This window comes from Oculina patagonica, chromosome 13 (genome assembly GCF_052425735.1).
Source record: "Oculina patagonica isolate OP01 chromosome 13, crgOcupat, whole genome shotgun sequence".
Lineage (NCBI taxonomy): Eukaryota > Metazoa > Cnidaria > Anthozoa > Scleractinia > Oculinidae > Oculina > Oculina patagonica.
In genome coordinates, this window is record NC_135770.1 from 33861640 (window position 1) to 33885059 (window position 23420).

The 23420-nt window shown below is 31.9% G+C and overlaps 1 protein-coding gene across 2 annotated transcripts in view; it reads right to left on the minus strand.

Annotated features, from left to right (window-relative positions):
- The window catches only part of LOC144635206 (TNF receptor-associated factor 4-like), a 44865-nt gene that overhangs the window by 5432 nt on the left and 16013 nt on the right, over positions 1-23420 (minus strand). The window contains exons 2-5 of one of the 2 annotated variants that reach the window (XM_078494290.1): positions 19588-19651; positions 18788-18889; positions 16541-16705; positions 15542-15616 (exon numbers count right to left, since the gene is read on the minus strand). In XM_078494290.1, coding sequence (XP_078350416.1) covers positions 15542-15616; positions 16541-16705; positions 18788-18889; positions 19588-19651 — 406 coding nt within the window. The remainder of the gene's footprint in view (positions 1-15541; positions 15617-16540; positions 16706-18787; positions 18890-19587; positions 19652-23420) is intronic. The other variant, XM_078494291.1, reaches the window with a different exon arrangement.

Genomic DNA, 23420 nt, shown 5'->3' on the forward strand with positions numbered 1-23420 from the left:
ACAATAATTGTACTTTTTACCTGTAGGTGTTCTCATGTGTAATTCTCCAAGTTTTGATAAGTGTTTTTGAATATCAAGAGCCCCGCCATAATGCTCTTTGATGAATTTGCTTTTATTCTTTTTGCATATAGAACAAATCGATTTCTCCACGAGCCGGTTATTTTTGCTTCTGACTTTTTTAGGATTTATTGAATCGGTATATCTTTTGCATGAAACGCAGTATGATTGGCACATTATATATATTGATTAGATATTAATCGCAATAATGATTAATCCATTTGCCGTTTTTATATTCTGTGTAATTACATGATGGATTAAATTTTTCATGTGCATATGCTCCAGCGGGCTTCCAAAAATTAGATGTCTGAATCCCGCTTTTTTTATTAAATATACCTTTAGCAAAGTCACCGCGCCAATATTTTTTAAATAGATCTTTATCAGCTCCCGTAATTGCCATGATACCCGATGCTAAGTCTTGAGCCTGTTGAAACCCTGGAATCTTTTCGCCGACCTTTTTGTTAATCGTTTCACCAACTCCTCGACCCTTTTTCTCACTCACAAAACGAGTTTTAGTAATACCACAAGAAGCGCATTTCGATTTGAGCATTAAACGATTGTTTTTTGTTCTCATATATTTTTCAGAATTAGGAACTGAATTAGTTTTTATTTTTTCACGTACACAATACGATTTAGTCATTGTATATATATTACGTTACATATTTTTGAAATAATGTTGAATGAATTTTTCATTATTCATTGTGCCATATATGTCAAACACTTCTAATAAATTATAATACGAATTCCCCTTATTCATTTCGTTGAGAAAGTATAAACAGAAGTATCCGCATGTGGTTGTATTTATATTCTGTATCTGATTGTTTTGATGTATCAATGTTAAATTCTTCTTTTTTGCGTGATCGACTATTTCTTGAAATGGAGGCATACCAAAACTATCAAAATAATTGATTACCTTATCTTTTACATAAGTTGCAACCCAATGGCTACCGCTCATATAAGATGGTTCAAGATTGTAAATAAATAATGCTTGTCTATGGTTATGTGGTACTCTTTTATCCCTTGACAAAACATCACTGATTGGGATGCTTAAATATCTGCACCATTTTATTAGATCAAAATTACTCATCGGTATATTCTTATGGAATGTTGGCTTTCTTACTTTCTTTTCGGTTTTAAGATTTTTTTTTTTGGAAGTACTAATCCACCTGTTCTAAGAAATTTATCATATTCACCCCATGATCCTAATACTGGAGGAGATCTGTAAGATAATACATCTTTCTTACTTGGTAGTTTAATTTTACCACCGTTTTTTGATCTTTGTTTTCTAATGTTTGGTGATGGATAATAAGGGTATTCTATTTGCATTCCTGTACCTCCTTGATTATCAGGAGTGACTTGAATTCCTTTTCCAATTACCTTTCGCATTTTACTTATTTGTGTTTTAGATAAACTCAATGTAATGCCTTTGCCATCACTTTTTACTTTATTATGTCGTGTTATTTGTCTTTCTGTAAGGTATAACTCAGTATTACCCTTCTTTTTTATCTGATGCTTATCAATCAATAAACTCACTTCACTTGAATTTTTGATTGCTCTGGCTAGTTTTTTTATTTGGCCTTCTGTTAAAGGGATATATGTTGAAATATATTTTGTGCTCATAGTCTTGTTCTATATATAATAGTGTTAGATTAAATATTACATAACAACAAGTTCATTGCCAATTTTATCAATTACAATTCTTTCCTCATATAGAACTACAGCATAAATCATATAATTATCAGTTGCTTGTACATTCAATCGATAATGAAACAATAACTGTTTTGGATCATCAGTAACCGATTCCTTATGATTTCTTAAATCGAAATAGATAACAGGATATAATTCAGAATAATTTTGTAAATTTAACTGAGTACCTGTGTTGTAGTCATTTCTTCGAAAGGCATATTCGAGAACATCATTATATAATCTGGGTTTAAAATCGCAATCATATTCAAGTTCCGGAGTAAAATATGAATTTCCATATTGCAACCTACAAGTAGAAAGTTTACAAGCATCATCACCTGCATTTATTTTGAATGTATCAAAGATGAAGGGGTTTTCTAGTTCATTATTACTCTTGTTTCTCTGTAAATATACAAAAACATGTTTTGCATTTTTAACACTTGGTGTAATTTGATAAATCCCAGAAATAGCATTAGTTGGTGATGAATGTTTAATGAATTCTCTTAAATATGTCCATTTTGATGCTGTTAAGAAACTATTATTCACTAATTTTTGTCCTGCTGATGTAAAGTTCAAACGTGGTAGCCATAACTGAAAATCTTGGATCACATAACGTGTTTCATGGCCCCCGACTCTGTATATGAATTCTCTGTCATCATTCAATGTAATATTCAGTTCGATTTGCATGGGCGGCAACATTTTATCTCTTAGTTCTTCAAATAATGAAAACCTGTTCAGTAGAATCATTGCATATACTTCTTTTGATTGAGAACATAATTCAGCCCGTTTAATTGCTCCTACTTTTGGTGGCATATCTTTCTCTAATACTGCTCTATCGTCGAGATACCAATTGAAATTGGTAGCTACTGTACGGCTATAGTCATCTGAAAATTCAAGTAATCCTTTAAGGAAGCAAATCTTATGTAAATCGTTTCCATCGTACGCTTTTTTACCAGCTGATGTTATCATTATGTGATTAATTATACTAGTACTATCATTTATAGTTGACGTTAATACTGGTGTGGCTAAAACATTGGGGATAATATTTGCTCCATCTGCTTTTTTCTGAAGTTTATATTTCGCGAGAAAGTATCCATTATACCAATCAAACCAAGAAGAACGATCAGTCATATTGAATATATAACCTGTTTTCTCCTGATATTGGCCATTTGCAGGTTGAATAATTGGCGTCGATAGATTAAATCTGAGATAATCTGTTTTTTCAACATTGTCTATGCTTCTAAAACTCATAATATATTAATAGTTTAGATAATTTACTTTAGTTGTGCTAATCGTTTCAAAATAAGATCCCCAGCTTTTTCACTTCTATTTAACACAGATTTTAAACTTTTTTTTTGGGTTTTGTTCATTGGTGATTTAATGATATCTTTTACCGTTGTTTTAAAAGATTGTCCGATTTTTGATAAATCATTAGTTATTAATCCTGATCCTTTATGACGATATTGATATAGACCCTTTTTAGGGTTATAAAATTTTGTCCATTCAAAAACTCGATTCATTTATATAATAAGCTTATATTATTTTACTTCTTTGATAACAATATGAAATGCCGTATCGATTTCATTAAGATCAATGGGTCGATTATAAGAATCTGTTATATATATTCGAATAGAATCAATGCTATTTTTATTAATTGGCGAAAATTTCAATCTTCTTGGTTCAAGAGTGAAAGGAAATGATCTACGAATTCCTTGTGCTATGATACTAAAACAAAATAATACATCTTTTGATTCATCTGTCAATGATCTGTGAGTTAAATCGCTATGAATACATATCATATCGACGCTCCTTGTTAAATCAGGTATATGGTCACTGATATTCATTCCAGAAGTCAAAATTTTCTTATCAAAACCCAAAATCATATTGAAGTCTGATACTGATAGATCCAACTCATAATTTTGCTGTATGGTTATTATTGCTCTGAATAATGACAAATCAAACGTTACTGAAAATGGATAATCATCACCATCTTTACCAGTTTTATTTTTAAAGTGAGTATCAATATCAGTGTATGAATACATTCCATCAGGAAATTCAATATTTTTAAAACTTGTATCACTTCCATTGGTCTTTCGATATCTTATCTTATTATTGGCGAATGAAGCCGAAATATTATACCAGCTATACGTCATCGAAATAATTTCGTCTAGCGCCATTTCATAATTTTTATTTGGATCTAAGAATAGAGGCTGGTCAAGATAAATTGTAAAATCATGTGCTTTTTGGTTATAATTATTAGCTTGTCTTTTTGCTCTGAATGAACTAAGTATCAAATGCTTTTCCATTATATATTTAATTTAGATAAAATAGTTGTTATAAATTTTTTCATATAGACGCTTTGTAATTCTCTTCAGTTTTAATAGTTCATCCAGTATTGCAACCCCTTGATTTCTTGCTCCATAGCTTGTATTTCCAGCGCTAATGCTTCCACAAATTACATTCAGTTTTTCAATAAGCTTCTCAGGATTATTGTAATAGATCGCTTTATAATTTTGGTTCAGTCCACTTCCTTCCCACTCATCTGATTCTCTTTCTTCTCTCTCAGAATCATATTCTATATCTCTCCTTCTACCTTCAAGCTTATCAAATAATGATTTCTCTATAGCTGGTTTTGTCTTAGATTTAGTTCTCTTGGGGGTCACTTTTAATTTTTTTGATTTTTCCTGTAAATCCGAAGCTGAGAAAGGAACTTTTTTGTATTCCATCCTTTGCTTTTTTTGTCTAGTCAGTAACAGCTGATCTTCAATTCTATCAATTTTTTTTGTAATATCTGAAGATTTTTTTCTCAGTTCATCATATGACTTTCCTTCATATTTACCTGATTTGATAAAAGCTTTACCACTCTTTGATAGTTTACCTAACAAAACATTGACACGGCGCCTTTCTTCAGCTAGATATTTGCGTTCATTATCTAATTCCTTTTGATTAGCCTTTTTGATAGAGCTAGGTGTCCATTCTTTTCTCTTCCGTTCTATTGATGGTTCAAAATCAGGCATTTCATCATCATCAATTGGTAATGGTGGTTCATAATCAGGCATTTCATCATCATCAATGGGTGGCGGAGGTTCAAAATCAGGCATTTCATCATCATCAATGGGTGGCGGAGGTTCAAAATCAGGCATTTCATCATCATCAATGGGTGGCGGAGGTTCAAAATCAGGCATTTCATCTTCTGTTTGAGCCTCATCATCTTTTACCCCTTTATTTACCAACTTTTTAGTTGCTTCAATTTGTGCGTCGAGACGAGATGTTACTGGTTTAAACATTTTTGTGAATTTGATTTGTCCTAATTCATCTATCAATTTTGAAGACATTATTTGATTATTAATATTTTTTATTTGATTTTCAACTTCTTCTTTTTGTTCAGCAATTTTTTGCCATGCTAATAGACTCATTTATATATATAGTGTAGATTATTATCAGTCTTCCAGAAGTCTTTCATCAGTCTTTCATCAGTCTTCCAGAAGTCTTTCATCAATCTTTCATCAGTCTTTCATTAGTCTTTCATATTATATAATTAAATAATATAATAAATGAAGATTCCAAATTATGACTCCAAATCATCATCCGATCATGCAAGAAAATTATGCGATTTTATAAGCGATGATTATAGAATGCTCGTAGCGGGCAGTAGCAATTGTGGTAAAACAAATCTATTGATGTTCATGTTGAGAAAACCGCTTGTCTTTTATGATAAAATATATATTTATACCCCTAATCAGCATCAAGATAAAATTCAAGATCTTATAAAGTTGATGCATGAAATATCTGGTTTTGTAGGTTATGATGTGCTCGAAGTTGGTGGTGGAGATGATATAAAAAATACAAACGAATATCAAACTGATAACCGTAAAATCGTCATTTTCGATGATATGATGAATTCAAACAATAAAATTCAAGATAAAATAGCTAACCATTTTACTGATGGTCGACATCATAAGATTAGCCCTATATATCTGAGTCAAAGCTACTATGATGTTCCGCCAAAAATTCGGTTAAATTGCTCTCATATGATTCTATATCCACCCACGACAAAAAATAACCTCCAGATGATTGCAAGAGAAAATCTGATATCACCGAATTTGTTTGATAAACTCAAAAAATATGAGTTTTTATTTCTCGACAAACAAAAAAATACCGTAAAAAAGAATTTCGACGAATCTATATTATAATCTAATATATTAACATAGATGGGTTACATTAATGACGAAAATGATTTTATATCAACTAAATATTCTCAAAGTGCAAAACCTGCAATTGGTTTTAAATTCACTAGCCATGGTAACTATTATATGGACAAAAAGAAAATATTCGGGTTAAAGACACAAGATGACGTTGCAGTGGATGCTGATTATGATTCATATGCAAAAGACTTGGGTAGTGCTATCAATAAGAGATATCTTAATCAATTTTGTTTAAAAAAAAATAGAGATGAAACTACTTTTGATTGTGTTGGACTTTCACTTCAGAACACTGAAGCTTACTATGATGGGTTGTATAACGACTTATCAATACCGAATGTTGAATATGTAAAATTAGAAGACAATAAAGTCAAAACAGAACTAAACAACAAACTCACTGATAAAGCCGATCTTAGTACCAATAACGAACAAACGTTTAACAGCATAATAAATGTCCCGAATTTCGATCAAGGCTATAGCAATATGTCTAACGTAATGAATAAAGAATATATTGACTCCAGAGACGCGATTAAAGTAGACAAATCGTACGCTGATGATACATATTTAACGAAGAAAACAGGTGCTATTTTAGCCAGCAGTATTCAGAGTAAGGCTTCGAAGGTATATGTGGACAGTACTTTTCTAACTAAATCCGTTGGTAATGGCTTAGCTCAGAGCATACAAAATAGGCTAAATATTCACGGTAGTAACATGATGCAGGCAAATCTCGATATGAATGATAATCGCATAACAAATCTAAGCAAACCAATATATGGAACCGATGGTGTAAATAAATTGTATGTTGACAGTTCGCATATTACCTCTATTGATAAAGGAAACGTTTTCAATAATATAATGATTGACAGTGATAATCAACTTAGTGAAGAGAATGATATAGAGCTTGGAGATTTAATTGACCATCCAAATCCTGTTCATCAAATCAATAAAAAGGTTATAGATACAAAATTACTTCTTGATAGTTCGAAAAATTACTACTCAAGCAGATTAGGTATCAACATGTACCCTATACCAATTAATTATTATACAATGGCATTTGAACTCTATTTTCCAGTTGAAATAGATGAGAATAGTGTTGATATCAGTGTTGTGTCATTGATTGATACTGTTAATAAAGTAACTACACGAGTTTATAACGGTTATAGTCGAACAATAGCTCAAGTTCATAAGTATCAACAACATAACAACAACTATCTCTATGTCGATATCGTTTTAAAAATGAAGTCAGGACACTCATATGTACCAAAACTGCAAACTTATATTATAATATATGGGATTAAGAATTATGAAAGTAATGTTGAACCCAGTATATACGATCAGCTATATTATGTTGAAAATGATAGAATAGCTTTCAATACATCAATTGATATGAAAACACAGGCCATTTATGGTATTGCAGAAGGTACTACTGATGATCAAGCTGTAAATTTTAAACAAATGAAGAGCTATAATGATTATACAACAATCACTCTTAAAAAAGAAATATTATCACTTCAACCCAAAAACTATTATAACAAAGTATTTGAATACTTTTTCGATCTGTTAGATGGTAATAGCTTTATAATGGCAGACACCAACGACTCTGTTGTTTCTGGGTTAGGTAGTAATTTCGTTTTTCAAACTTCTAAATTGTTAGCAGATTTTGATTCAATAAAGGGTTTTACGGGTAATTTCATAATTAATTTAAATGAAAATATAACTGGATCCGATGACTGGGCTATATATATGGCATTTAAATATGACTATAAAGCCGGTGATAATAAAAGAATAAAAATAAACTTCGACGGGAGTAGTTTTGATTTTCCATGGGTGAAAGTAGAGTCTAATCAGTTATCACTCGATTATGATTTAGATGTATCTTATGAGCAAATTAGAGATGCTTATATAGATAAAATTTTAAACATATGGTATACTAAAATAGGGAATCAATTTCGGATCGGTATTTGTAACAATGGTATTAGTCTCGATAAAATTTTCTCGGGGTATACGCTGAATGCATCTAGCCTTCAAATTTCTTCAGATTACTACGTACAAAGAATCGGTTTTAGTACAAATACATACCCGATAAATGGGCCAATTTATCATAAAATCCAATTTTTAGATAAGACAAAAAATGTTTTCTTCGAATAAATTATCTAACTCCAACGATTTTATCTAATTAAATTATATGAAAACAGTGAAATTGGTTAGCAATATTATTGATTCTATTGAGAGATTAATTCAAAACATAAGGAAGCTGTATTACACAATAAAAAACAAGCGCAATGCTAAAATGACAAAATGATAAAACAAAAAAATCATATATAACTAATATATATGACTAAACATCGAAAATGCATATTTACATGGAACCATATATCAAGCGAACTTACTAAAGACCAAATTATAGAATTGAAAGCTTATTATCAAACATACCATCGAAAATGTTGGGCTTACAAGCAGGCTGTTAAACGTTTCAAAAAATGGAAATTATTAGGAAATTCATTGTCTATCATATTTGCATCAAGCGGTTTCGCTTCCTCTATAGCGACTGGTGGCATTTCTTTGATCACAATATCAACAATTTCATTATTGATTCAGGGTTGGATGATTCACAAAAATCTTGAGTTAAAAATTCATAACTCCATATATGCTTACCAAAGCTATCAACACCTTTTGAACTCTATTAAAGTCGCTATGAGAAGTGGCGATTATAATCCGTCTAGCATCCTAAATACAATGAAAAGCATTGACGATTACATATGCGATACAGGTCCAATAATCGATCGGTATCTGCTCAAATATGATGATAAATTTACTGAATAATCCGTGCGATCTCAGCCGATTTTAATGCTAAAATTTCAGCCCAATATCTATCATTAAAAGCTTGTGTTTTTTTTGATTTAGTAACACAGATGAAATTGTATGGGATACCTAGCATTTTAAACAGCTGTCTTATAATATATTTCGTTGAGATCATCCTCTTTCTTCTTTTATTTATAGATGGAAGAATAGTATCGATCTCATGAAAAACTTTGTAAATCTTATCGCGCTGATTATGAAACAATTGAACTCCATTTTTAATACATAAATCGTTTAAAACATTTTCAATGTGGTATTTACGATGATAGATGCTTTTACGCCATATCTTGTGTCTGTTCTCGTAAAAATCAAAATACTCGCCAACATATTTATTATTCTGAGCCCCGCAATTTCGACATACTGTTGAATAGGCATCTTCTAAAATATCCTGTTTATCACAGCAATGGTCAACAAAATTATCTCCTGCATATAATAACTCATTGCAAAAAATACAAGTACCCTCACCCATTATTTTTAAATCGCTATGTATCTGTGTATCACAAAACATCTCATATATAAATATATTTATATAAAGATGGTTCAAGGCAATAGAATTAAGTTATGAAGACTATCATCGAGTTTGTCTCTGTTTGCATGCATTGTTATATCGTCTAAAATGCAATTATGGAAACACTCGTAATTGAATACGCAAAGCATATAAACTTTTGGAGTAAATTTTCTTACGCGTAAGAAACTTTTCTGAGAATTTTGGAACCATCTTTTTAGTCATTAATCATTTATAACTTATGGCTAAAACCGTAAACTGAATACGCAACGCATATAAACTTTTGGAGTAAATTTTCTTACGCGTAAGAAACTTTTCTGAGAATTTTGGAACCATCTTTTTAGTCATTAATCATTTATAACTTATGGCTAAAACCGTAAACTGAATACGCAACGCATATAAACTTTTGGAGTAAATTTTCTTACGCGTAAGAAACTTTTCTGAGAATTTTGGAACCATCTTTTTAGTCATTAATCATTTATAACTTATGGCTAAAACCGTAAACTGAATAAATATGTATTTAATGTTGATCCTTACGAGGCCTTCCACGTCGTCGTTTCTGGTCTTCAGGTATACACTCTAAACGTACATGATTTTTGTCTTCATTTGATATTTCAGATCTGCTGTTCAGGTCTGAAGATAGCATTTTAATAATACTAATATTAGCTTCAAGGATGCTCTGAATACACCACATTTTATTAATGAAGTCTATATCGTTCAAGCTTTGATCAGCTTCTGATATGTGTTTGATATTTAATGTTATATCACTCATTCTATATATATTAATAAAGAAAATAATTATCTGTTTATATCTATCACTTAAACGCACTATAAAAAACATATAAAGAATTATATATATAGTATATAATAAATGGGAAGGAACAAAATTTATACAACCGAAAAAGACCGATTAGAAGCTATTACTAGATCAAAAACGAAATACATGCTTAATAAGCCTTGGTATTGTGATATTTGTGAATATCACACTTGCCTTGCAGGAAAATGGAGTCATATGAGAACTAAAAAACACATCAAAAACACTATTTTCAAAGCTCTTGAAGACCAATACGACATAATACCCGCTGAAAACATATAAAGCAATATTATATAATCATATATTGTATAGCACAGTATATATGAATTGCTGTTTTCTGTTGCCCTTAGGTGACCAAAAATATATATTATTTCTGGTTATCTCTTCAAACGCACCAAAAAATCTCAAAAAATAATTTTACTATAAATGACTTAAAGGTTTGGTGATTTTATATAGTACATAAAAATGAACAAAAAAAATATCTCAACCAATATTAATATGGACGAATCTGATCTCAACAAGCTATCTAAAACCGACCTTATAAAACTCATTTTATCACTAAAAGCCAACCAGCCTAGGAAATACGAATCAAGGCAACCAATCCCAACTCCTCGTAAGAGTGTTAAACAGATGATTGATAATTATGAGGAAAATATCATTCAACCACCTCCTGAATTTATGGATGATAACAAGCCTATACCCATGCCTAGGACTATAAAACCAGCAAAACCACTCCCATTACCAAGGACTAAGATCTCAAATGAATTTAATTTCGATGACAGCATTTTTGATCAAACATCCAACGACCAACCTCTATTTAAAATAACTGAAATTAGTAATAAGGTAAATAAAAAATTCAATGCTTTCACTAACGAATTCAAAGTAAATGTTCGTAAAAATTTCATAGGCGATAAAAATGATGTTTTCAGTGTCTTTGAAAAAATGGTTGAGATGACAATAAAGAAAAGGCAGTTAAAAGGTAATGACAGATTCAGATTGATAATTTCAAATGATGAATTAGATCATCCAATCTCAACAAAAATGTTAAAAGTTTCTGATTTCAAGTTAAATCAACTTTCAGATGTAATCAATACGCTTGAGTACAAAACAATAGATTTAGAAAAATGTAAAATTATTGTTCAATCTGTTAAAATACCGGCTGGAAAAGGTCGGTTATATTTATCAAAACAAACAGTTAAAAGAAAGCAATGTATTATTACAATAAAAAATAATGACACAATATGTTTAGCAAGAGCCATTGTAACAGCTTATGCTAATTTACACCCTGAAAATTATACTACAACTGAGTTGAAAGATGGTTTTAATAAATCACGTAAGCTACAAGAAATTAAAGCTAAAGAGCTTCATAATAATGCTAATGTTGAAATAAACGATTTTGGAAATTCTCTTGAAGATGTAAATAGCTTTGCATCGTATTTAGATATTGAGATTAACATTATCGATTCTGAGCAGTTTAATGAAATCATTTATACAGCTAATAATGGTAAAACAGACAAAATTTATTTATACAAAACACGAAATCATTTTGATGTCATAAAATCAATGACAGCTTTTTTAGATGTAGCATATTACTGCCATTCTTGTAAAAAAGCTTATACGAAACGTGATAAACATAAATGTCCCCAAAAATGCCTATGTTGTTTTAAATATTTTCCAGATGGTAATAAATGTGATGGTAAAGACGTAACCTGCAATCACTGCAATCGTGTTTTCCATGGTAATAGTTGTTTTAAAAACCATACTAGTAACCGATCGAAAAAAGATGATGATTCAGTATGTAAATCCGTTGCAAAGTGTTTAAAATGCAATCAAATCATACTAAAACCATATATTAAAATACATAAATGTGGTTTCAAAAGATGTAAAAATTGTAATAAATATTGTGAAAACAAGCATGAATGTTTCATGAAAAAAATAAAATGTAAGGGAGGAAATTGTATCAAAGATAACAAAATCCCTTGCAGATTAAATAAAAGCATTCCTAAAAAAGATTATTGTTACCCATGCAAAACGTATAATGAAAATTATTTATTCTTTGATTTCGAATGTGAACAAAACACTGGACTACATGAAGTTAATTTAGCTATATGTCATGATTTCATTGGTAATGAAACAATCTTCAATGATATTAATAGTTTTTGTAATGGAATTCTCAATGAAAAATATAAAGGATATACACTTCTGGCTCACAATTCCAAAGGGTATGATTCCCATTTTATTCTTAAATGGTGTATTGATAATGGGTTCAAACCTTATTGTATTTACAATGGTGCAAAAATTATGATGATGGAAATTCCACAATTAAGAATCAAAATAATTGACAGCTTAAATTTTATTCAGCAACCCTTATCATCGTTTCCTAAAACTTTTGGTTTAAGCCAGCTTAAAAAAGGTTACTTTCCACATTATTTTAACAAACTGTGTAATCAAAACTATATTGGTAATATGCCTGCAAAAAAACATTATGGGTTTAATCAAATGAAAACACAAGATAGAGATAAATTTTTACAATGGTATAATGAGCGTGTTAATGAAAATTATGTTTTCGATTTCAAAAAAGAAATAATTGAATACTGTAGGTCAGATGTTGATATATTAAGAAGATGTATGTTAAAATTCAGGCAAGATTTCATGAATCAAGAAAATATCGATCCACTAAAATACATTACAATAGCCGGTGTTTGTATGGCTATTTATAGAGGGAATTATATGCCTAAAAATACCATAGCTGTGGTTGATAATGTTGTTCAAACAGAAAACCATAGTGCAGTTAGTATTGCATGGCTTGATTACATAAGTAATAAAAGTAAAATTAAAATTCAACATGCCTTGGAAGGTGGTGAAAAAGTTATCAAATACAACAATAACAAATTAAAAGTAGATGGTTTTTGTGCATCTACAAATACTATTTATGAATTTCAAGGCTGTTTCTGGCATGGCTGTCAAGATTGTTACAAGCCTGATGTAATCAATAATAAGAATCAATGTGATATGGGTACTTTGTATAATAAAACACAAGTTAAAAATAACAAAATAACAGATGCTGGTTACAATCTTATTGAGATGTGGGAATGTAAATTAAAAAAGGATAAAAGTTTTCAGAAATATTATAAAAATGATTGGAATAGAGAGGTGGTTGATCAATTAAACCCAAGAGATGCTTTCTATGGTGGACGGACAAATGCTACTAAACTATTGTATAAATTCAAAGAAGATGAATGTGGCCAATACGTTGATTTTTGCTCCTTATATCCTACGGTTCAGTTTTACAAAAAATATCCCATTGGTCATCCTGAAAAAATAATATCACCAGAAAAATACGATAATAAATGGTATGGATTCATAAAATGTAAAATTTTAGCTCCAAGAGAATTATACCATGCTGTTCTACCTCAGAGAATCAAATGTGAAAAGGCTGAAAAGCTAATGTTCCCTCTGTGTATATCATGTGCTAAATCAAAACAACAAGAAAGATGCCAACATAGTGAAAATGAACGATTATTTATTGGTACATGGACAACCGATGAACTCAATAAAGCCATTGAAAAAGGTTATAATATCATAAAAATATATGAGGTATGGCATTTTGAAAATTCATCCGATGATCTATTCAAAGGTTATATAAAAAAATTCATGAAGCTCAAACTTGAATCAACAAAATATAATTTTAAAAATGACAAAGAAGAAATGATATTCAGAAATAAAGTCAAAACGAATTTAGACATTGAATTAGGTGAATTACATGAAAATTCAGGTTTACGAGCTATTGCAAAAATGTGCTTAAACTCACTTTGGGGTAAATTTGGACAACGAAATAACATGAATCAATGTAAATACGTAACTGATATAAATGAATTTTATCAAGTAGTTCTCGACGATACTATAGGTAATTTAAACATGAATTTCATAACTGATGAGATGGTACAGATGAGTTACACTTATAAGGATCAGTTTGTTGATAATTCCTATAATACAAATATCTATGTAGCCTGTTTCACGACTAGCAGTGCACGGTTAATGTTGTATGAAAAACTAGACTATTTAGATAAACAGGTATTATATTTTGATACAGATAGTATTGTGTATATTGAATCCCAGAATGGTAAGGTAATAGAAACAGGCGACATGCTAGGCGATTTAACAGATGAGTTAGACGGCGAATCTATAAATAATACATTCGTTTCAGGAGGACCAAAGAATTATAGTTTCATATATGGTAATAATAAGCAGAAATGCGTTATTAAAGGTTTCAGCCTTAACCACGAAAATTCCCAAATACTAAATCACACAAATATGATTAAAATTGTAAAAAACGAGATCAAAGAACTCACATTAGTAAATGAAAATAAAATAACCAGACAGAATAAACAAATTGTAAACAAATATGAAGAAAAGGTATACACCTTTGGATATGACAAGCGCGCAATAAAATACATATCGGAAAGATGTATAGAAACATATCCTTATGGATATTAAAGACAAACTCATATGTTTATCCTTGGTTATGATCCTAGGTTTTGATCCAAGGTTTGTTTAAACGCACTAAAATAAAAATTTTGAAAAAAGTATAAGAATTTTTTTGATAACCAAATCTAAAACCAACTTTGAAACCAATTTGAAAAAATAATACATTTAAGAAACAATTTTGACTAAAAAATGAAAGTTATGATTGGTTGACATACTAAACATAGGGCAGATGTTCAAGGTGTTTAAATATTAATAATGAGACAACTCAGCGGGGTATATACCTGATTTTCCATATTTTAAAAATAGTATAAGAAGTTTTTTTTTATTTTGAACCTAGGGTTGAGTTAGGGTTGGTTTTTCAGGCTTGGTTTTATAGGCTTGGTTTTCTAGGGTTTGATTCCAATATTTGTTTCCAATATTTGAATCCAATATTTGAATCCAGATTTTTGTTCTGATATTTGTTCCAGTTTTTGTAATCCATTTTTTTGTCCCATATTGTGGACCCAATATTTGGACCCAATATTTGGACCCAGTACTGGAAAGTAGTATGTACTATATCTCTAAGGCAAATTTGCCTCAGAGTGTAGTACATTACTACTTGCGGGGCTAGTAAACTCTTCAATTTTGTATTGCACGACTTGCATTCCATAGAAATTGTTACAGGCTTCGTAGGTGAGCGAAAACGGATCACATGTTATTATTGCCAAAACCCACCACACCTTGCAATTAATTTTCGGAGACCATCTAGTACGAAGACCCAGGTGGCTATAAACCTATTCTTTTGATCGATAATCGTCAGATACAATGAGCAACTCTTTGCGCCGTCTACCATTCCGAAAAAAAATGTGAATGGAGACACTGAAACTGTAAAGAAAGATAAAAATTAAGCTATAAGTGGAAATCACCGACAAGCAAGAAAAATAAAAGCCTTACCATTTCTCTGGGAAATAAACCACCACAATTATTGGGACAAGATACTGGAAACTTCCTGCACTGTGCAGTATGATCCTGCAAAGGAAAATTCATATATGACTGCTTGGACTTAACTTGCCGATTGCTGTACTTGTTTGTTCCGTTTACATTCTAGTCTGAGTATCTTTTTCTATATGGCTATCACTACAAAATACGGTGAATGCAGCTTTCAGACTGCCTCCTCCGCAGGCTTTTCCAGGACATAGGGGAATTCAATAATAAAAAGAAAGCTGAATTTTCGCGGGTTTATTTTTATTTTATTTTCGAATTCTATTGCACAAGGAAGGCTTTCAGACAGGAATTCCATAATAATCGCTTACAAGATTACGTTGTCAGCGAACAGGTATGATTTCTGCAAACCGTAAGGCCATCCCAATAAAATGTTTCGTTTCCCATCGCCCCGTCTCTTGTGATGGTGGGTCGGTCGGTCGGGCAAAAAAAAAAAAAATGAACACTTGAAGGGTTTAGGTTCCAGAGAAGGCCGGGCTGCTATGTAAGAAAGCCTGATTACAAAGTCAACTCGAAAACGTGGTCTTTTCGTTCGTTATTCCTTATCAAATGTCTAAATAGTCGTTAATAACGTAGTATCGATGTTTATTAAAGACAAAGACATCACATCATACCAATCGCTGTTAATAAAAAAAGATCGTGTGCATGTAAATTGAAATACTTGCTTCTTTGACTAGTGAATCTGGATTTTTTTTTTTTTACTTTTCGAAAAAAATGGGTCGGTCGGGCGATGGGAAACGAAACATTTTATTGGGATGGCCTAACGAGAGTCAAGCTGGCAAATTAAATGGCTTTCTCTGAGACAATATGGAATGTTTGGCGACGGAATTGCAAAAAAAAAAACATTTCGTTAATTTTATTCATGCAGACAAACAGGCGTCTTTCGTTTAGAGTATACACTGTCTCTACAAGGTTGAAAAAAATATTATTAGAGTATAAATTCATATTAACCTTCATCTTGCACTCTGGGTGTGGCTCACTGCAGTGATCACATTCAAGGATTCTCCACTGGCACGTGATCATTACGTGGTTCTCGAGATATCTTCTTTTCAAGGTCACGTGACAGTTTTCGTTGGTACATGAGACAAGGTTAAAAAGACAAGATGCCAAGTGATCCTGATACACAAATGAAATACGCGCTTCAGTGATGGGTTAACCTATAGGCTTTTGACATATGACTAGAGCCTTTCATTATATATTATGAGGGCCTCAATGCGTGGTTTGGTGACCTTTACGGTCAACGGTTAATATTTTGGCTTTTTTCGACTAACGGTTAATATCTTTCCGTTACAGTTAAAGGTCAAATGAACCGACATTTCGACATATTTTAGTATGCCATTTTAAAGCAACGAAACACTAAAACTATCCATTATTTAGTAAAATTAGATTAAAATTTTGCTTTCCGAGCCTTACAGTGCGACGCGCCTTACCGTGGCCACCCAACAAACTTCTTTACAAGTGCCATCTTGTAATATTTTACGTTTTCACTGCGTTTTGTTGATAAATACGATGTAATAAGTATCTATTAGATCGTATTCAACTTTGCAAGGAGGCGAATTTGTTAACCAAATTGAAATATTGCGAGAGAACACTTGTAAAAAAGTTTGTTGGGTGGCCACGGTAAGGCGCGTAAAACCAAAAAAATACGTAGATTTACGAAGGCTTCACGAAAACGTTTCTTAAATCAACGCACACTGAAATGGAAGGAATGGAACGAGAGCTCCGAGTTTTGTGACGTCATAATTGGTGTTTTTTGAGAAGACAGCAGACCGATTTCGCAGACCGCACTGGTTGAAGGTTGTCAAAGTTCGAGACCTTCTAACATCAGAGTAGTTATAGTATTTGTCCTTTGAAAATGTCTGAGGCTTGGGCTGGATCATTGTCGGATCTGGCCGACTCCTCAGGATTGTCAGCGTCTGAAAATTTTATAAAATAGTAGTAATACAGTGTAATATCGCCACTACATTGAAATTTAGTTCAAAAGGGTAAAGTTATGAGCTTATTGTCATATCCCGCAGCTAAAATACAGTTTACATGAATTTGCCCGTGATCATGACTTGGGTAGCCTACCACGTGCACGCAGTCGTTCTTGATCGCCCCTAAGAACGACTGCGTGGGAGGCTATGACTTGTGCGGCTAGAAACGACATCACAGGAAAGAACATGGGCTAAAAGCTAAGCTTTCATTCATTGTTTCGCTCGAACTCGGGAGTCAACAGTGGAAATAAAAAAGCTTTTTATAAAAAAAAGATAACGTGGCTTTAAGAAGGATATTTCTCGATGGAAATTCCTGCAAATTAGAAAGCTTAGGGCATCATGCGGTGTAAACATTTTGATGAATAAATTCTTGTCGTTTTCAGCTGAGGAAAAAATCTACGTAAATACAAAGCGTTTATAGACCTTTCCCATGGACTTGTGTCTTTTATTACCCGGTATATATCGGTTCATATTTTGGCCACAAAGACGTAAGTGTTGTTAAGCTGGTACATATCATTTAGTGTTCGAAATCTACCGTTGTAACCCAACATAAATACAAGCTCTGGGCCCGGTTGCATAAAGCAACTTAAGATTAAGTGGGATTTTCTGCAGTGCTACTATGGATGCATCGGGCAAAGGGACGGTCTTAGTAAGAGTACAGGAATAACCATCGCGCTGCGAAAACATCCAGCAGAACGCAGGGAGCATGCATGCAGTTGCAGAAAATCCCACTTAATCGTAAGTTGCTTTATGCAACCGAGCCTAGAGGTTTCATTTTGTACGCGTCAAAAATAAGCATTTCTTAAATCAAAGTCCAATTACCTTTGATTTACTTTAATTACAATAGCACTTTGGTTTTAAATAAAAAAATCGAAATTTCAGTTCATTTGACCTTAAACAGAAGTGTTATAATTTAACTTCCATTGTTTTAAAAGAGTTAAAAGTTAATTTCCATTGTTTTAAAACACATTCTGGGGTAAAAAAAAGTAATCTAGCCTATTTTATTTTTAATTATTTTGCTGTTAATTTCAACGAGGCAGAAAAGTTTCAGGTCAAATGATCCTTGGCCGAACTTCTTGGCTTGGTCGTTACGGATAATATATTTTACGGATAACGGTTAAATGTTTTCAGTTTTTACGCCTATCAGCTAAATTTTTGTCCACATTACGGCTAAAGGTAAACCCCAGTTGAGACTATCATGTATATATGTTTCAGTTTTCACCTCTTTGTTCCTCAGTTCCCCTGTCCAGTTACAACCTGTACTTGGACATTTAATGGCAAGAGAAAGAATCTTCCTTTCTGTTGCTTTGTCAGGAAAGACATCCTGAAAACAAACCATGGAAAATTATAACGTACAAGAGCACTCAAGATACCGTAGAAGAAGTGACAATAGGACATTAAGAATTTAACACGCGTGGTAGCAAGTGGAAAAACGGAGAGCGACAGATTTGCAGTATTATCTTGATTTGATTTACATATAGCTATGAGACCAGACGGGTAAAAAGATCTTATTTTCCAAAAGTAGATTACTGTTAAGGTAGCTATTGCATTCTCGTTCTATAAAGTTTAGCGACCAATATAAGGAACGTTACCCCATCAAGATATAGATTAACGCGATGTTTCCTTTTTGTTTACTCTTCATTTGTACTTTGACTGGCCCTTCCGGCTTGCCAAAATACTGCAAGTCTCGTAAAAATATACAGCGATACAACCTACTAAAATGTCTAAAAAGACACATATATATGCATGTATCTACCTCTGTCAGACCTGTCAGTAACTGATGGAACTGATAGAAGTAACTTTTTTGCAAATAGATATCAAGTAACGGCAAGATACAAAGTTCACAACAGACATGTTTATTTTCATTCCTGGGTCGTAGACATTTAACGTTCATTAACTTTAAGTTGTTTTCCTCTAATTTTTTCTTTAAACTCAAAAACTTAATAAACGGGCCACATTCCAATACATAAAGGACGTCGCTGGTAAAATCATAGTTCCAGGTTTTAATAAAAACACATTTACCTGGCGTTGGTCCAGACCCTCCCTGTCTGCAGGACAAGTTAAAGGCTGGTTCTGTACTCCCTGCCTGTTAAAGGGTAACAAAAGGGGGGATAATGATCCCATTTCACGCACAAGTTTTTACCAAATTCACGTGAGTAGTAATGTACTACACTCTGAGGCAAAAATTTTTGCCACAGAGATTTAGTACATACTACTTCCAACACTGGATTCAAAAATGGAAATTCAAAAATGGAAATCAAAAAATGGAAATCAAAAATGGATTCAAACTCTGTAAAACCAAACCTTGAAACCAAACCTTGAAACCAACCCTAACTCAACCCTAGGTTCAAAATAAAAAAAACTTCTTATACTCTTTTTTAAAAATCTTGCATCTTAGTGCGTTTAAAACAAACCTCGTTGACATAATGAAAATCAAATGCTCTTATAGTTTAATTGAAAAATCTTGAAATCATATTAGTTATTAATATCTTTTGTTGCCTCAGTAAGTTTAGGTTTAAAATTTTGATTATTGCTTATTTCATTATCAAGTATAATGAGAAATTTTTTACGCTTTATCATAATGTATTCGATTTCATTATCCTTACACGCATTAATTACAAGTCTTGAATGCTTTTTTATATCATAATCAAACCATCCCTTATATATGGAGTTTTTAATAAAAATAATCTTATTTACATTCTTTATTTGCTCTGTGAGTATTTCCATTATATATAATAGAAAATAGTATTTTTTTATATGAATTTTTATAGTGTGTTTATATATGTTGTAGATCTTTCATTGGTATCCAACTATTAAAATCATCATTATATCCTTTCCACTTCACTAAAGCTTGTTTCTTCTTATAATCCCTCCGAATGACTTTATCAATTCTGAATACGTCCTGTTTTGCTTTTAATAATTCAGGTTCATAAAAACTTCCTTGTATGTCTTCATTATTGAGATCTTTCAATTTGAAAGTAATAGGATTAGTGTATTGTATCTTATCGATTGTAAATATTTCTTCAGTCCAGTTTGGCGTGTACCCTTTATCGAAAATATTTCTTTTATACTTCGATATTCGAACCTTATCACCTATTTTGAATTTCGGTTTCTGTTTTGATGTTTTCATATCACCGTATAAATTGAAATATACTAAGCCTTCATTCTTTTTCCTCGAGGCTTCTACGGGTGTCATTTTAATGCTTGAGTGTTTGGTATTATTATACTGTTTTAACAGCTTGGGTAGCATATCGAGGTACGTCGTATTACCTTGAGCAGTAAATTGTTTCCACATTCGGGTTTTAATTGTCCTATTCCATCGTTCGCATACGCTACTTTTCTCTTCATTTTCGGTTGAGTATAGTGTTATACCATTCTTTTCTAAGAGGTCTTTGAAATTTTTGTTGTAATACTCTTTACCCTTGTCTGTCCATAAATATTCAGGCTTTCTACCTTCTTTGAATATTGTTTTGAATGCTTGAGTTACAGTTTCACCTTTTTTGTCCTTAAGGGGCACTATCCAACCATATTTACTAAAAACATCCAGTACCATGAGAAGATATCTGAATCCCTTGTTCCATTTACTGAACTGTTGCATTTCAACCAAATCCGAACACCATATCTCATCAATATGGCTAACTATAACACGACGTCGAGTAAAGTTACGTTTTATTGGCTTGTGTAATTCATCAGCAAATTTTTCTTGCCATTTTTCTTCACCTGTCGTTTTTTTACGTTTTTTTGGCTTAACACCAAGTCCGATTGACTTTTTACCTTTAATTAAAGCTTGAACTGCTGTAGTGCCCCCATGGCCTTTTCATATAGGGTATCTTTGATATTTTCTTAAGCATAAGATCATCTGCCTTATGTTTATCAGCTAGTGATTTTGAATTACTGTAATCAATATCATGCTGTTGACATATGCTATCAAGATTGTTTATTGGATCTCTATATTTAGGATCGTTAGAAGCTAATCTTTCTTCTAATTTAGTACCAGGTCCACAATAATTGTACTTTTTTCCTGTAGGTGTTCTCATATGTAATTCTCCAAGTTTTGATAAGTGTTTTTGAATATCAATACCCTTTCCTTTTTTGTAATGATCAACATTGTCTTTCACTCCTTTAAAAGCTTGCCCAGCTAAAAGTCTAGCCATAGCACCAAAACTTGGTGCTGGGGTAACAAAATTTGAAGCCATGTATGCTATTTTATCAGTTGTAGATGGTCCTTTATAACGAGCAAGAGCTCCACCACTTTGACTTTTGACAAATTTAGTTTTAGTGATTCCACATTCAACACATTTACATTTAAGCATTAAACGTCCATTTTTAGCCATTACAAATTGTTCAGACTCTGGTATACACTCAGTCTGTTTTTTCTGTTTTACACAATATGATTTAACCATTATATATATGTTAGATATTAATCGCAGTATGTGTTTCGCCATTTTTTGGATTTCTTATCCCAAATAGTAGCAGAGCATGAAGGATCTTGATGCTCACTTGGGGATGTCCAAAACTTTTTTGAAAATAATCCATTTTTATTGTTAAAAGCCCCTTTAGCAATTTCACCACTCCAGTATCTATCAAACAATTTTTTATCACCTCCGGTAGCGCCCATGATGAAAGATGCTACGTCTTGAGCTTGTTGAAACCCCTGTATCTTATCGCCGATCTTTTTGTTGATGGTTTCACCAACTCCCCGACCTTGTGTCTTTTTTTATTGCTTACAAAACGGGTTTTAACGCTTTTACATTCAGAGCAAATGCATCTCATCATAAGTCGCCCATTTTTGGTTTGAACATATTTTTCACTTTCTGGTACGCATTCTGTTTGTTTTTTTTGCTTTACGCAATACGATTTAACCATTATATATATTGATTATACAATTTCATCAAAATTCTTTTTACAGCTTTTCTTTTCTTTATCAATGAACAAAAATTCGTAAGGCATCAGTTTGTCAAATAAATTGGGATCTATTCTGTTTTCTTTGCCTATCAGATTGGAATGGTTTTTTGTTGCTGGTGGATATAATAACATATGTGAACTGTTCAGTCTTATTTTCTGAGGCACATTATAGTAACTTTGACTCAAATAAATGGGAGATATATTATGATGTCTTCCATCAGTAAAATGATTTGCTATTTTTGCTTGAATTTTATCACAACAATTTATCAAATCATCAAAGACCACTATTTTTCTATTATTGTTGGAATATTCTTCAGTATCCATTATTTCATCAGCAGTCTTAAGCTCTAACACATCATAATCAACCTTTTTTGAAATGTCATCCATCAATGATTCAAGATCTTTTATTTTGTCTTGATGTCTATTCGGAGTATAAAATATTATCTTGTCATAAAACACAAGCGGCTTTCTTAATATATACATCAGAAGGTTCGTTTTACCGCAATTGCTTTGACCGCAAACGATCATCCTAAAGTCTTCATTCAAGAAGTTATTCAAGCTTCGTTTTTTGGATCCATTTGTGATTTTATCATAGTTCGGTATCTTCATTAATATATATTATGTACATTAAAATATCTGTCTTTCAGCATTTATGTCAAATGATATGTGTGTTTTTGTAATTTATCTAATCTATTATATATATGGATATTGAAAAATTCAGAGAGAATCATAAGAAGCATTATGAAAATAATCTTTTGAAAAAACAAATCAGAAAACAAATAAAAGACACACTGGATGAAAAACAATCAAGACAATTTGAAAACAAAGAACTATTCAAACCTGTTATTACATCTCAGAAAGAGGTGAAAGAAACCATTGATAAAAAACAAGATAAATTAATTGAAAACTTGAATGAAAAACAAGAAAAATTGATTGAAGCTGTCGATGCG